The 16902-nt window shown below is 42.3% G+C and overlaps 1 protein-coding gene across 1 annotated transcript; it reads left to right on the forward strand.

Moving 5' to 3' along the window:
- The first annotated feature begins 14714 nt into the window (after positions 1 to 14714).
- LOC120414778 (SET and MYND domain-containing protein 4-like) lies at positions 14715 to 16902 on the forward strand. The gene is made up of 3 exons (XM_039576091.2): positions 14715 to 14859; positions 14910 to 15259; positions 15322 to 16902. The coding sequence occupies exons 2-3, from the start codon at positions 14952 to 14954 to the stop codon at positions 16697 to 16699; spliced, it is 1686 nt and encodes a 561-aa protein (XP_039432025.1). The 5' UTR covers positions 14715 to 14859; positions 14910 to 14951; the 3' UTR covers positions 16700 to 16902.

Raw genomic sequence — 16902 nt, forward strand, 5'->3', positions numbered from 1 at the left:
GGCACTGGGGGAGGAGGACACAAAAGAGGAGGTGCATTTTTTTCTAGATCAACGCCTCTAGCCGTTCCTACATCTGCTGGATCTCGAACACCCGGCGACGTTTACGGAATCGCTCTGGAACAAACAAAAAAAAACTATTTAATCTGACACCACGGCCACCGAAAACTCTATTCGTAACGAGGTTAAACTTACCACCGTAAAAATCGTCGTCATCATCGTATTCGCGGCGACGATTTATGGTTTCTTTACGAGGCACTTTCCGGACGCGGAAAAACAAATTGCACGACGGAAAGAACCGGATCACGGAATCTGCTGAAAAATACAAGCACCGAAACGATGATGCAAGCTTTCGAGACTTGGCTTTTCACCGGATGACAGATGTGCCCGATGCCTGATGCGGTGTCAAAGTGCACTGTTAATGGAAGATGTTCACTTTGGTATTTTGGTACTTATTTTTGGGTAACTTTTTTTTAATGCAAAATAGCCAATCTTAAAATTATTATTATTATTATTTATAAGAGTAAGGGTTATTCTTCTATTATTACATGTTCATGGGAACATCATGTTACTCCATCGAACACCTTATGTTGACAGGGCTTTGAAAAGCTTCTAAAAAGCGGTCGTGCACGGTTGAACCGATTGATTTTTTTTGCCGGATAGCTAGTAGAAAATTTGCCCGATTTTCACCAAATTCATCTGGCGTTACGCAACACTTGGCTAGAAAAAGTGTGCCAAGTGTGTCTGAAATGCACGACATAAGTTCGCCGGCGCCAGACACTCAAATTTACCAGATTATTTTCCGAGTGGAAAAAACATAACATGGTTATGTCGCTGCCCATTATGACAGAAAATGTCCTACTAGACAGCACGTGCCGAGGGGACCATAGTTGATCCATCGAAAAATTGTTATCTTGTCAATTTTGTTTTTGCATTAAAATGAAAAAAAAACGATCAGAAAGATCGTGTTTTTTACCGATGTATACAAAAAATTACCTAGGACTTTAGGACCCTATTTAATGGGACATTTTAATTTGACACTTCGCTAATGAGTGCCTTGTTCACCTGATGATGATTTGCCTTGATCCTTGTTTTTAGAGTGCCTGTCAAAAATGAGTGTCATTGTTTTTGTTTTGCGTCAGTTGGTTCGCTGATTTTTTTTCCACCTCGTTTTGCAGCGTCCACAGCTCGCGGTCAAGATTTTGAGTTTTTTTTAACTCGGCTTGAACGGTTGGCATTGAGTCACACATTTCGCCAAAGCGCGTTAGTTCCACCGACGGCCCTGCTACGCATCCTTCACAAGGTGTTGGTGGCCATCCAGAAGATGCCTAATCAGTAGAGACAGAGGGTTGAAACGAAGGCGGAAGTGGTGTCGGCAATGGGGCGAATGGGGGAACTTCAATGGCACAGACGACCACGACGACGTTCGCCCGGCTGACAGCATGGAAGTGAACTTGAACATTGAAATTTCGGCCTCGAAGGCCACCATGCTGCGGGAACACGAAAGTGAGGGGTTTATCTGTTAGTGGAATCCGAGCACGGCGGCTGGCGATTGGCTCCAGTGACGTGAGGGCACGGCCCGCATCCTGGACATGTCGGACAATACTACGCACCCGAACCAGGACGTCACGTCGCTTAACTTTAACTGCGACGGAACACTGCTGGCCACCGGATCGTCCAACAGATGCGTACGAATCTGGCGCATACTAATCTGGATTTCCGAGACGACGGTGGACTACGCGGTCGTCCGGAGCAAGTCACTCGAGGGTGGCGAGGCTTCGCTGGTCACTGGCCACGAGGAGGCGTGAGCTTTTTAGTATCTGACGCTGTTGCATCTGTTTGTGGCGAACCGCGGGCTGTTGATGTGCATGTCCACCAAGGAGGCGCACGGCATTGCCGGGTGCGAGCGAGCTTCCCCGTCCCTGCTGAACGTGTGCAACGGGTTGCTCTTCTTGATGAGAGTTGAACTCGCTAGACTATTTTAAAACACGAATAACGATTGTTTCCTTCAGCTGGCCCGTGGTTGGAAGGCGCTTGATCTGCTCCACAGTCGGCCAAGGAACCGTACCTCATCAACTACACCAAGTCGTCGGACGGGTAGTCGGTTCCACCGGGATATATTCTAAATTTCCTACCTGAAAGCCCTGAAAGTTATCCAAAAGTTTGAGCACTACGGCACGTACGGTTGCACCAAAGCGTTGGCATCGACTTCTGCAGCTGATGATTTCCCCGACAGCAAGGTGTTCCTGTCGTACTACTTGATGCACTGGAATGCCAAGCCGACGGTTGACTAAGCGGTCATCCGGACAAAGCCGTTAATTAAGATTTCCATGTAGCTATATTACGACATCCATAGATTTAACTGTCTACAAAATAAGGATCTGAGATCATTTAATACAGCATTGTTGTGTGTACCCATTTTTCGCATATTTATTTGGTTCAAAACAGAAATGTTATTTAATTTATAACGCAGGTATATTCTTCAAAGTTAATCGTAATATTACCAACACGTAGTTTTATTTTTTACTTAAACTCGCTCATTATGAATAATGAACACTGAAAGTACATCATCCGCTGGCTGCGCTTGCTCTGCACCGCTACCAGGCCCAAATCCCCCGTCGTCTGTGCATTACCACAGTTTGCACGGACTTAGCAGAATCACCGACCGGAAGTAGTTGGCCAGTATTTCGATCATCCGCAGCCGCCCGCTCGTCTCCACGATGATCTGAATCGTATGCACCTTTCGGCCTTCCACCAGAACGCGGCCTCCAGCGGGTGGTAACCCTTTCTACCCGAGTTTTACTCCATCCCTTCGTTCTTGGAGGCTGCGGAACTAGCCGCCACCGCCTTTCTTTGCGCTTTGCGGCCTTGTCATTGGTGTGCGTTTGACCCTGCATCAGCCACTGGCCGAAGGTAAAGACTCCGGCCACGGGCCAACTGAAAGAAACAATCGTCATTCGTCCCTTAAAATAGTCCAGCAACTTCAACTCACATCAACCGGAGCAACCTGTTGCAAACGTCCAGCATGCGCCTCCTCGATGGACATGCACGTCCGCAGCCCGCGGGTCGCCAAAAATAGATGAGCGGCTATCTCCGGACGACCATGTAGTCCACCGTCGTCTCGGCAATCCAGTTCATCAAGTAGTACGACTGCAGAAACACCTCGCTGTCGGGGATTAACTTGGAGTGGATGATTTCCATCGCGTTGCAGTTTAGCGTAAAGTTGTTCAGCAGAAGGTGCTGCAGGATGATCCGGTTGCGTACGAATCATGGATCTGCTGCCGGAACGTTTCCGCGAGCAGCTGGGTGCCTCCGAAGGGTAGGCTATTTGGGATGGCGTAGACTACAGAGAAAGATTGTTTGAGTTTGAGAGATAAGTATTTCCTGATAAAATACTCACAGCTCGCCTTAACGGAAGGCTAGTAGTCCAGCTCACCTTATACAACAGAACCGTCTCGCCTTCGGCAGATCCTCGATCGCTTGAATGACCGCCAGTCGTTCTCAAATCTCATTTCACTTTCATTTTCACTCCATAATTCCCGCAGTCGTCATTGTCTTTCACCATCCATACAATCGTCGGGGAGGTCATTTTACTCGACCAGTGGAACCAGTCCATGTCGAACTGATTCCGATGAGCGAGCGCCACGTGCAGGGGTTTTTACAACCGGGAACAACATTTTCCGAGGAAGATGACCTTCCGGTAACACACGGAACGATGACCGATGACGAACGTGACGGGTAGCGCAAGAAAGTTTACCGCGGGCTGTGGAATCTGCTGCAAACCGTGAAGGAAAAAAATCGCCGATCTGACTGACGCAAAACACAAACAAAAACATCGACACTCAATTTTGACAGGCATCTCTCAAACCTACTCTGTAACTGAAAATCGCACTTTGCGGAGTTCGTTTTCGCACTTTATCATACGATTTTTTCAGTTCGACTGCGATTACACAAAAAAGTGTAATCGCAGTTGAACTGAAAAAATCGTATGAAAAAGTGCGAAAACGAACTCAGCAAAGTGCGATTTTCAGTTACAGTGTAGGATCAAGGCAAAGCAACATTCACCTGCAGGTGAACAACAATGTCCGTATATCCCAGTCACGGCGTTCTCACAGAATTCTTAAAGAATTCTAGCAGAGCGAAAATATTCTTACTAGAACTATGCCATCATCCTGCCAGAACATTGTAAGAATTCTCAAAGAATTCTAGCTCAAATGCAATAACCGGTTCTCACAGGAGCTGGCGAAATCAACCGGTTCTGTAAGAATCCTGCTAGAATGCTGCTGGAACTATTCTGACAGACCATCTGCTAGAATTCTGTAAGAATCCTGTCAGAACTATGCTGGCAGGCTGTTCTGTTAGAATCATGTTAGAATTTTATTAGAATGGCTAAGATTTATTTTTTTCTCCTCCATTGTTTTCAAATCAAACCCATTTAATTAGTTATTCGTATAATTTATTTCACAATGCATCATAACAAAGTATTTTTTTAATATTATTTGATCATGAACACTTTAACGCTTTAACACAGTTTGCACTTTCAACGGTATTGTTTACTTTTCTACAACATTGTTACCAATTATTGGAACGTCCGGCTTAGTCTGCTCCGTTCCGGCCATGCGATTCTTCAATACCAGTCAGCGGCAGTTCCTGTGCTGTGTTTCCTGGATCATCGTGGAATCATCTTTTTGATTTCCGGACTTTCACCAGTAAACCGCCTTGTTTATTTTCCTGTTAAAAAAAAGATTTATTAGTTTTCAAAGTCGGTTTTCTTGGACAATTTGCTTACCAACATTTCATGCTGCAGAAACATACGTCTCCCTCCTTCAACACAAGAATAAAAAAGAACTTGTCCAAACAAATTGACAAAATGGCGGGATTTGCATTCGCCACAAAGCGGTTTAGCGAAAATGACGTCATAATCGACAGTTTTTTTCTGTTAGAATTTTCTTATAAAATTCTGACAGAGTTCTAACAGGCCTGCTAGAATCATTCTAGCAGGATTCTAGCAGAACCAATTTAGCTAGAATTTCTCGTGTCTGGGATTTACCTTGATTGTTGTTTGCACATTGAAATTATCCAAAAAATTCAAATATTTTTAGACGAGATAAAAAATAAATATATGCCATCTGATTTTTTCGGGTTGATTTGTAGAAGGAAATTTGGTAAAAATTTTCTCTTTATAAAACAAACTAGTCAAATTTGCTTAATTTTAGTTATGGAGGGAAACGTTTTTGCAAACGGTAACTATTTTTCAAATGCTTATTAAACGATTCCATATGGTACTCAAGAATCGAGGTTAACAATTCAAACTTTAAAATAACCTAATGATATATGATAACCATTTCACAAAACATCCACAAATAGTTTTTTGAAGTCATCTAGAAAAAAAATCACCATTGCCAACTTTAAAATAACATTATGATATATGATAACCATTTCAGAAAACATCCACAAATAGTTGTTCAAAGTTATCAAGAAAATTGTTGACCATTATGAACATTAAAATAACTCTATTACGTATGGTAACCATTTAACAAATAGTTATCGAGGTCCGCCAAATAACATTATTACAAATGGTGACCTTATCTCATAAGGTTTTTTTAAGTTCCTCACCAGAATCGATATAGTTTTCGTTTATCCGGGATTTTTGTACCAATCGTTTAACATATAGTTGGATTATATAACAAACTGTAATTGTACTCCATACTGTTGAAATATTGTTTGAACTATTTAGACTTATAGAAATTTTTAATTCAAAATAGTATGGTGTATAGTAATTTTACTTCATGTAAGTTGACAAATTATTTGGATTATACAAACTTATCGAAAAAAATGTGGCCGCCATCAATTGTGTTCTACTATAGCATTTATAGTAGGTTTTTAGTTCTTACAGGTTCTGACTATAAAAATCTAAAATCTGTGGAATTTTGCTATATTGTTCTCAATAAAGTTGATAAATTGTTTGAACTATTTGGACTTGTACATTTTTTCGTTGAGTCACGTTGTCTAAACAATCCGAACTGTTTAGTGTAAGGTTATTGTACCCCAAATAGTTCAAAAATAGTTAGAATCATTAGATTTACTTCAATAAAAACGTCATCATTTGACGATCAGTTTCGTTATGGTTTTGTATAGTGCCGTAACTATATGATAATGGTTAAGTATGTGGTAACTACATCTCTTTTAGTAGTAATATAGTTTGGACTATTCCCCCGATGGTTTTTGATTATGCGGGATGCTCCAAGCGTTATTACTTGTTCCTGACGAGATTTGCACCTTCGCAGTGGTGCAGGTCACTACAGCCTTCACCCGTTGATGCTGGTTGGTTTTCCCTCGGTTGCTGACTGAAGCCTGGAGGTGTTGTATTCTCTGCAACTTTTTGCCGCCGATTCAACGGCAATGGCTGCAGATTTGGAATCACTCGAGCAGACCCCGCTCCTGGTGACGTCAAAGCAGGAAAATCCACGTCCGTGAAAGTTGGCGGTGTTTTGCGAAGATTTGGTTGGTGCCTCGTCGTTGCTTGCTGCCGAATTTTAACAAACTCAGCTCGTTTTGGGCAGCTCCGATTCTTCGTCGATTGGTCGCCACCACAGTTGAAGCATTTCGCATCGATGTGCTCGTTGATTGTATTGCAAGCTGCTCACCTCCGCAGGTTGCACAACGACTCTTCATGAAACAGTTTCCACGTTGAGAAATGTAACGCTCCGAACTGTCTGATGGTTGTATACAATCGGACTGACAAAGGCCGATCGGAGCGTTAAATTTCTCAGTGGGTTGCTAGTTCTCAAAAAAATCAACGCGGTCCTGTGAAATTTACCCAGAAAGAGTGGAAAACCAAACTTAAGTCTTACACAAATTGTAATTGTAATTGATTGTTTATTTGTGACGGGAGCCTGTTAGTTTACAACTTTTTATCAGGTTAAGGAGGTAACTTTAAGATAGAAAACGGAGATAAATAAACCAACCAAATGATTCCAACCAACAAATCAAAATTAAACCAACCACTTTAACGACCCCCAGGTCTTTTGTGGTCTCTATTGCAAGTTTCTGCTCGAACCTTGGAGTCCGAAGGCTTGAATGAGGAGTGCACCCAAACCCCGTCAAATCAATCCGAATTCTGAAACGGAATCTAGTTAGAATCGTACACAAATTCCGTTTCAAACGCAACAACCGGTTCCGTGTTCGAACCGGTTGTTGCGTTTGAAATGGAATTTGTGTACGATTCTAACTAGATTCCATTTCAGAATTCGGATTGATTTGACTGGGTGGTGTGAGGTCCCGGCGTAACGGACGCAGCTCATTAGCTGCCAGTCATCCTCCCGACCGCCCCTGACCTGTAGTCCGTCGCCGATTCCTCACGATGTCCTCCCGGAACATAATTCCGGTTCTGCTGGACCCACTCGCGCCGCATCACTACTCGTCGTTCCGTGCGTTTCCACCAACCGTTCCTCCATAACTGTCCTTCTCTTGTTTCCCCTCTCTCGAGCACTGTCGCTCCTCTCACGCTAGACTTCCATTGACACACCTCGTGTGCCAAGGGGTGGCACACTCGAAGAGGTCAGACCCTACAATCCCCCCTTGGTTTTATTTTGAAATACGTGACTGTTCATCCTGATAAATTGATAAAAGTAAAACCTTATCCACAATTACCTCCTCGCCATGATATACAGTGTAAACTAACCGGATATCGTTTCAATAAAATTACAATTACAATTAACTTTACATAGGAAACAATCATCATTACCATAAAATGTCAACCAAACATCGAGCTTGGTTTACTGCTATGTATCGCCAACATCGTATAATTATTTGCTATGCTATGCTGATCTAGAAAGTTGCAATAATACCAATAAACAAATGTTGACATCTGTGTTTGTTTCATTGCATCATCCCACATGACTAATAACTTCTAACTGTTATTTCTGTTATGATTGTACCTGATCTTAGAATGTTGCCTTAAATTGAGACGAACTCATAGAAATACTCATCGTTCGAAAATATGTTATAAAATACCTGTCGCCCTTCCCTCTCTCTTATAATTTTTTTTTTGTTTATTTTTTCCGACTTGAATCTCCAGCCTATCTGAAGTATTTCAGAAAATCATATATGTACTTAGTTGTAAACAAGTTCTTACCTGTTGTCTAATCATAATCTCGTATCAATTTGAACTGACTTTGAATTTTGTAAATCGTTCTATTCCTAAATCTCATAATTGATCCGCACAATAATAAAGTATTCTTGGCAAAGTAGATTCAATGTTAAATTTAATAAATTGTTCATCAAGTCCAAACATAACAATAGTATTCTTTATTTTAAAGATAATATAAATAAACCTTAACAAACTTACTAAGATTTAACAAAAAATATTGACAAGAAATCCTGCCAATGACGTACGTACATTTGTGAAATACAGTCAACTTTCAGTTGATTCTCTCGACTCCAATACTACTCCATCCGTCAACCAATCTCTCAGTCTCTTCAAAAGAACTCTTTGATTTCTCCGTTCTACAATTCGACACCTCCCGACGGTCCGTTTATTATCGACACAGAAAGAGTCTACTGTTTATTCTAAATAATCACAATACCTTGAATTTCATCTATTGAAACTCTTTGCGAATATTTGAGCTCTTCCAGTGCACTGGACCTTACATAAACAGGAATAACTGGAGCTACTCATCAAGTGAGACAAGACACAGATAAATAAAACCTATCGTGTAAAATGACCATTTATGCTATCAAAACTTTTCTCATTCAGGCATATCTCCAGATATCTTCAATATTTTGAACTACCTATTTTACACCATTCAAAACGACATCGTACAGTAAATTGTCCAATCAACAATTCATTAATGCTATATGTGAATCTTGTTTATAAACAAGAAATCCTCATTTAACCCTCATCGTTTGTCAATCAAATGTATACTAAATCAAATGGTCATCTAATAAACGTCATTGACTATTACCGGTCCTACGAATAAATCTACTTTGAGATTAACAACGATATAATAATGTTCAGCAATATTTATGAAACGAAATTAAATAGATCGTGTTCTTACCTCACTATCACTATAAACCTTGATTCTAGCATGTTAGTAGAAATGATAAAATATCCTAGAATCAGAAAGAGTTATTTCAAGTGAGATCTAAAATGCCAAACCCTCCAATGGCTGTTTATATTGCCCCATGAAGAAAATGCAAGTCAACCAAACACTGGCGTAACTTCTCAAACCAATTTGTTAATTAGTTCCAACGGATGCTAATTCAATAAGATTAAAAATGAAACAACGCTGACGATCGCATTCCTTCCTCACATTACGAATTAATTATTTTTTAAACCAACCATGCCTGAAAAATACTTTTTCCTTAAACCGTTTTTAATTCACAGTTGTGATTACTGTTGTTATCATCAGCTACAACATAACTTTAATTTATTCTTACTATTATTAAAAATGGCACACATATTGATTTACACAACGCAAAATACACAAAAGCTATATCTGGACCGCTGTAAACCTTGTTGAGTCCTACCCGGAATACTCAACACTTCTGTATAATTTAACGAGTCTTCTCTTTACAAAACCTCCCGCTGAACATCCACAACCCAGTTCTAAGGTAGTCTGTTATGTAGTATTTAAACTTTTTAACACAACTGGCCTTCCACAAGATATTCACAAGCCATTCCTCCGCCAGGCTTGTGTGAACATCCTAAATCCTTTAAATTCCATCAGGCCTTACAGTGAATATTCACTGAACATCTCTCCGCTTGGTTTTTTAGTGGACATTCGCAGAGCCCTTCTAAACTCCGGCACATGGCCTAAATACTGATAACAACCACCATAATAAAATACATTTTGGAATTATCACCCATACATTATTATTTATGACAACTGCATACGGCTGATCTTCGTCTACATTTCCTGAATGGCATCAATTACCCCGGAAACACTCAAATATTAAAATGACTCCATTAGAATTAACAATAAGAAAACTGAGTCTCCATCGGCCTCTCCATTCATACATCGCTCGACAGCTAAATACTTAATCCGTGATCAACGTTTTGTTCACAACCTGTAGTAATTACGGAGACAAAACTATTTTCATTCGTTAACAGCTTGGCCACTGAACACTCAACCCGTGAACAACTTTCTGTTCACCACCTATATATAATTATAGGGACAACATTAATTCCATTCGTGAACAGCTTGACAACTGAACAACTAACCCGTGAACAACATTTTGTTCACCACCTATAATAATTATAGGGACAACATTAAACCCAATCGTGAACAGCTTGACAACTGAACACTGAACCCGTGAACAACATTTTGTTCACCACCTATAATAATTATAGGGACAACTCCAGTTCCATTCGTGAACAGCTAGACAACTGAACACTTAACCCGTGAACAACATTTTGTTCACCACCTATAATAATTATAGGGACAACATTAAACCCAATCGTGAACAGCTTGACAACTGAACACTGAACCCGTGAACAACATTTTGTTCACCACCTATAATAATTATAGGGACAACTCCAGTTCCATTCGTGAACAGCTAGACAACTGAACACTGAACCCGTGAACAACTTTTTGTTCACCACCTATAATAGTTATAGGGACAACTCCAGTTCCATTCGTGAACAGCTAGACAACTGAACACTTAACCCGTGAACAACATTTTGTTCACCACCTATAATAATTATAGGGACAACATTAAACCCAATCGTGAACAGCTTGACAACTGAACACTGAACCCGTGAACAACATTTTGTTCACCACCTATAATAATTATAGGGACAACTCCAGTTCCATTCGTGAACAGCTAGACAACTGAACACTTAACCCGTGAACAACATTTTGTTCACCACCTATAATAATTATAGGGACAACATTAAACCCAATCGTGAACAGCTTGACAACTGAACACTGAACCCGTGAACAACATTTTGTTCACCACCTATAATAATTATAGGGACAACTCCAGTTCCATTCGTGAACAGCTAGACAACTGAACACTGAACCCGTGAACAACTTTTTGTTCACCACCTATAATAGTTATAGGGACAACTCCAGTTCCATTCGTGAACAGCTAGACAACTGAACACTGAACCCGTGAACAACTTTTTGTTCACCACCTATAATAGTTATAGGGACAACTCCAGTTCCATTCGTGAACAGCTAGACAACTGAACACTTAACCCGTGAACAACCTTTTGTTCACCACCCGTAAATTATACAGGGACATTTCTCCCGTGAACAACCACTTGTTCACCACCCGTAAATTATACAGGGACATTTCTCACGTGAACAACCACTTGTTCACGACCCGTAAATTATACAGGGACATTTCTCCGGTAAACAACCTATTGTTCACCACCTGTAAATTATACAGGGACATTTCTCCCGTGAACAACCACTTGTTCACCACCCGTAAATTATACAGGGACATTTCTCCCGTGAACAACCACTTGTTCACCACCCGTAAATTATACAGGGACATTTCTCCCGTGAACAACCACTTGTTCACCACCCGTAAATTATACAGGGACATTTCTCACGTGAACAACCACGACCCGTAAATTATACAGGGACATTTCTCCGGTAAACAACCTATTGTTCACCACCTGTAAATTATACAGGGACATTTCTCCCGTGAACAACCACTTGTTCACCACCCGTAAATTATACAGGGACATTTCTCCCGTGAACAACCACTTGTTCACCACCTGTAAATTGTACAGGGACACTCCAACAGTGAACAACCTCATGTTCTGCACAACGACTCCTGCAGGCAGACTTCCACCGTGAAAATGTAATTCACTTTCTACAGCAACTTTTACAGGAATCTAAATACCTATTTTAATGTTTCTATACAAAACATTTAAATTTAATTTAATTAACTTTTATTCATATCTGACAAAATCGCTTGAATTTTTACGTTCTAACCCAGCTCCAAATTATTAGTTTCAATTACTTAACTCCATATACTTGTGATCTAATTCCTTTTCTGTAATTTTTCTTGGACTTTTATAAACTAACATTTGAATTTTATGTGAATAATAATATGTATAATCAAACATGATTCAATCAAACAAGAGCATAGACTAGTCTATGTTCAGACCGCGAACTTGTCGCTTACAAGTGAACGTTGCATCAGCTAACCAAATGAGATATTTTGAAACTTTTGTTTCTACCACATCAAAACCAGTCACGCAACAAGATCAATCATATAACCAATTTTAATTCCGTTTTGGTCACCTCATAATACAAAACACTTCAATTCATAGGTTCGAATTTTCCCAGTGTAGCATTTGAGTAATCGCAAATATAAACAAAAACAAATCGTACAAGGAAACTTTATACAATAAATAAATCACTCCAACCTGCTGTTGTGGGCCTCTCCTCCCCTTCAAAACTTGTTTGCAATAAAACTTCAAAACAATAGCTCGAATTAGAACTTGCTTCCATCGCACCAAAAAAAAAACACATTTCGTTACCTGACCTTTATCCTCGTCGCCAGATTGTGAGGTCCCGGCGTAACGGACGCAGCTCATTAGCTGCCAGTCATCCTCCCGACCGCCCCTGACCTGTAGTCCGTCGCCGATTCCTCACGATGTCCTCCCGGAACATAATTCCGGTTCTGCTGGACCCACTCGCGCCGCATCACTACTCGTCGTTCCGTGCGTTTCCACCAACCGTTCCTCCATAACTGTCCTTCTCTTGTTTCCCCTCTCTCGAGCACTGTCGCTCCTCTCACGCTAGACTTCCATTGACACACCTCGTGTGCCAAGGGGTGGCACACTCGAAGAGGTCAGACCCTACAGGTGGGACCACAAACACCCAGTCAACGTAATCGGAATTCTGAAACGGAATTCAATTTGAATCGTTTACGTGTTCCGTTTCAAACGCAACAACCGATTCCTAGAGATCCTAAATAGGGAGATTGGTCGAAGTGAATTTGACGCACCCAAACAGACACGACCCTGTCAAATCAATCCGAATTCTGAAACGGAATCTAATTAGAATCGTATACAAATTCCGTTTCAAACGCAACAACCGGTTCGATCACGGAACCGGTTGTTGCGTTTGAAACGGAATTTGTATACGATTCTAATTAGATTCCGTTTCAGAATTCGAATTGATTTGACTGGGGAGTTTGACGTATCCAAACGAGCATTTTCCTTTATGCCCAGCAAAACTTATCAGTGTTGCCAAGCTCAAAACATTCGTTGCCAGATCGATTTAGCAAACTCAAACCAGACTCCCTATTTAGGGTCTCTACGTACCAGTTGTTGCGTTTGAAACGGAATACGTAAACGATTAGAATTGAATTCCGTTCCAGAATTCCGATTGAGTTGACTGGGCAGATTTGACAGACAACGGTTGTACACTACAGACTGTCTAGGGAAATCAATCATACAATCAGACAATCTGTATACTTGCGTATCGAGAAATTAAAAGTGAGAGTGTGTGCGTGCAACATGGAGTTAAACTTTTCGAAGTGCCATGGAAACCTTCACAGCAACTGCACAGAAAGTTTAACTCCATGTTGCACACACTCTCACTTTTAATTTCTCGACTTGCGAGATGGACCAACTATGGTCTCAGCCATGGCTTTCTACCTAAGGTACTCGCGATTGAGTGTGTAGTAGTGCGGTTGTCAAAATCGCTATCTCTGACTCTCTCACTCCACTGACACTGACATTGTTTATGTTTTGGTTTTCCTGGCACGGTCCATTGTTCTTTTGTTATTGTTTTGGTTTTAGTGGCACGGAGTCATGCACTCACACTAATGCAAAGCAAGATCGCGAGTACCTATGATATACAGCCTTGGGTCTCAGCAGTCGTATGACAGAAACCAGAGTCTCGGCCCGAAACTTCAAACACGAACAAAAGCAGCGAACCGAAGATTGGCAATGACGTTTTGGAATTTTGACAGTTTGGAACGCATGAATTACCCCATTATCGGTTTCCCGCATGGGTGATGTGGAAATTGTTGCACATGGCTGAAGTTGGGAATTTTGCAATTTATGTTAATTTATGCTAAATTTCCAAATTTAAACACGAATCTACAGCGAATCGATGTGAAAACTAAAGATACACTAAAGGCACGATGATTTGATGTGCAATCTTGATCAGAATCGCGATAAAAGCGGTTTAAAAATTGAAAAATAATAATAAAACAAATTCTGGTCTAGAATTTAACGAAATTTTGTCTGTTTTGTAAGACTTAATGTTATTGCACAATGGTTATAGAATTTTTGCCAAAAAAGTATTTTTTTTTGGTTCGTCCACAAACAATCTCATGTTTATAAACAAACGACGCCATATTGCCAATGTTGTTCGGTAGCTCATATCAGGCCATTGCCGGGGCCCTGACAGAAACAAAAAAAAAATCTGTATTGTACACATGCAGATCTGTGTACAAGGACCCTGACTGAAAAGTCCGTCGGACGTCCGTCGTTTGTCGTCCGTGCAATCGTACGACGTCGCACGACAATGTCGTGCGACATTCGCACGAATGTCATACGTTTTTGCACCAAAATGACGTATTTGTCGTGCGATCGATCATCGAAATTGTTCGACATTGTCGTACGACATTCGACCGACGTCGCACGGTTTTGCGATCTGTATCAAATTTTACACAGATCTGTGTTATTTGGATTTTGCGTGTAACGAGCGCTCTCGGCGATATCGTCTAGCATCTCTAACTGATTTGACAACGAACGTGTTTGAACGTGTGAACGAGTCAGATTTTGTAAAGTTGAAAACGCGACAACGCGGATTTCTATCGCGGCACTTCCGGCCGCAGACAATCCCACAACCGGACATATCTTTTTATTTTGTTCGCAGAAAGGTAAAAGTTCGGTTCTTAGAAAGTTAACCTACTCCAAAATCCCAGTTTAGTTCACAATTTCAGTTTCCCCGCCAAAACCCGCTGCCGCCACTATGAACGACTACGGCCTTCCGGAAAACGCGATCGGAACCATGCTGACCAAGCTGGTCGACATGCTGGGCCAGGACATCCCGCTCCGGCCCGTAATGACGGCGTACCGCGACTTTGTGCTGGAGCACGAACACCTGCTGGAGAACGTGGTGGAACCGGTCAAGAGCAACACCAAAGCGGACCAGCTCCGTCAGGAGGGGAGCCGTCATTATCTGGCCAAACGGTACGAGCAGGCGCTGGAGAAGTACAACGAAAGCATCTGCTACGCGGAGGCCGGTTCCGAACAGTTGGCCATTGGATATGCGAATCGGTAAGTCCCGGTGGAAAATGTTGCGATTTGGTCGACTGAGTCTTTGTCGACTAACGTTTCAGGTCGGCGGTTTACTTCGAGCAGGGGGAGTACGAGTTTGCGCTGCTCAACATCCGGCTTGCCCGGAACCACAACTATCCGGAGAAGCTGATGGCGAAGCTGGACACGAGGGAGAAGAACTGCCGAAAGAAAATTGACGAGGGTTTCGCGAAGGACAACGTGCCCTGTCCGCGGATGGGAATCAATGTCGAGGTCAATTCGAAGATTTCCTTCCTGGCCAGGGGAGTCGGCATGAAGCAGTATCCGGGAAGTGGTCGTGGGTTGGTTGCGGAGAGGAACTTCAAGACGGGTGACGTCATCCTGGACGAAAAGACCGTCATCAGTGTGGTGGGCTCTCCGTTTAAATTTCTGTATTGCAGCCATTGTGGCATTTCGAACCAGCACAGCTTGATTCCGTGTCCGAACTGTGTCATGTACATGTACTGCAGCGAGGAATGTCTCGCCGAGGACAAACGATTGACCCATCGATTCGAGTGTGGGTTCGGTGCCCAATCGGAGAACATTACGTTCAACGGCTCGAACATTGCACCGAAATTGTTCCTGTACGGATTGACCCTGTTCAACGACGATATGGAACAGATGATGAAGTACTGCGAGAAGTTCGCAAACACCGGAGCGAATCCTCTCACGTTGGACTACACAAAGTACGATCCGCTGGAGGAGTTCAAAATGCTGCACAAAGCCAAACTTCCTTGCTCGCCGTTGGTCGAGTACACCTTCAAGCTGTGCGCCGCCGTCAACTACGTCGTTCTGATGAAGCAACCCGCCGTCCAATCGCTGGTGACCTCCGAAGCGCAGAAACGGTTCTTCATGAACAGCCTCTACCACTACCAGCGCGTATCGAGCTACTTTTCGTGGGAGTGCAACTCTCCAACGCATTCCACTCCTGCCGTGTCCGGCTTGATGACCATCGGAAGTCTGATCAACCACTCGTGCGACCCGAACGCACTGGTCAACTACGAGTCCGGTCGGTTCAAGTGCGTCTTCCTTCGGCCCGTCCGCAAAGGCGAACAGATCACGACTTCCCTCGGACCGGCCTGGTTCCTATTCGAGAGCCAGCCAGCGTCCGAGCTGAGCTTCGAGTGCCGCTGTCAGGTTTGTCGCAACGGAAGCATCATCGACTGGTTGAAAACGGCCAAACCGCTTCGGACCAGCGCCCTTGCCGACCTCGGGCTGTGTCTGGAGGTGATGGGCAACGATAGTGCCAACGACGCGGCCAAGCTGAACGCGTTCCAGCAGTTCTTCCAGCGGTACGCGCAGTATTTGCCCTGCCTGGAAATGGCCTTCCACGTGCGTTCCTATCTGGGACTGCTGCTGGATGCCTTCAGGAAGGAGAACGTGAAGCTGAACCGGGCCAAGATTGCTGCCTCGGTTGTTTGAATTGACTTTATTCATGAACTGACTTTGAATTCCAATGGTTCATAAGATGTTTTTTGCTTTTTCGCGACTCGCGAATGAAATCCTTCATTCTCTTAAAGATAACATTCGTTCTAAAAATATGATTTGATTTGAATAATTCCAAGAATGTTTTAAACTTCAGACTAGACTTGGGACTCTGAAAGAACGAAATAAAATTTGCGTCC

This window comes from Culex pipiens, chromosome 2, assembly GCF_016801865.2.
Source record: "Culex pipiens pallens isolate TS chromosome 2, TS_CPP_V2, whole genome shotgun sequence".
NCBI lineage: Eukaryota > Metazoa > Arthropoda > Insecta > Diptera > Culicidae > Culex > Culex pipiens.

What these genes read in the sequence shown, in the direction of transcription:
- LOC120414778 (XM_039576091.2), top strand. Translation starts at nt 14,952, where the DNA reads ATGAACGACTACGGCCTTCCGGAAAACGCGATCGGAACCATGCTGACC. An exon ending in GCCATTGGATATGCGAATCG is followed by an intron (nt 15,260 to 15,321) that starts GTAAGTCCCGGT and finishes CTAACGTTTCAG; the next exon opens with GTCGGCGGTTTACTTCGAGC.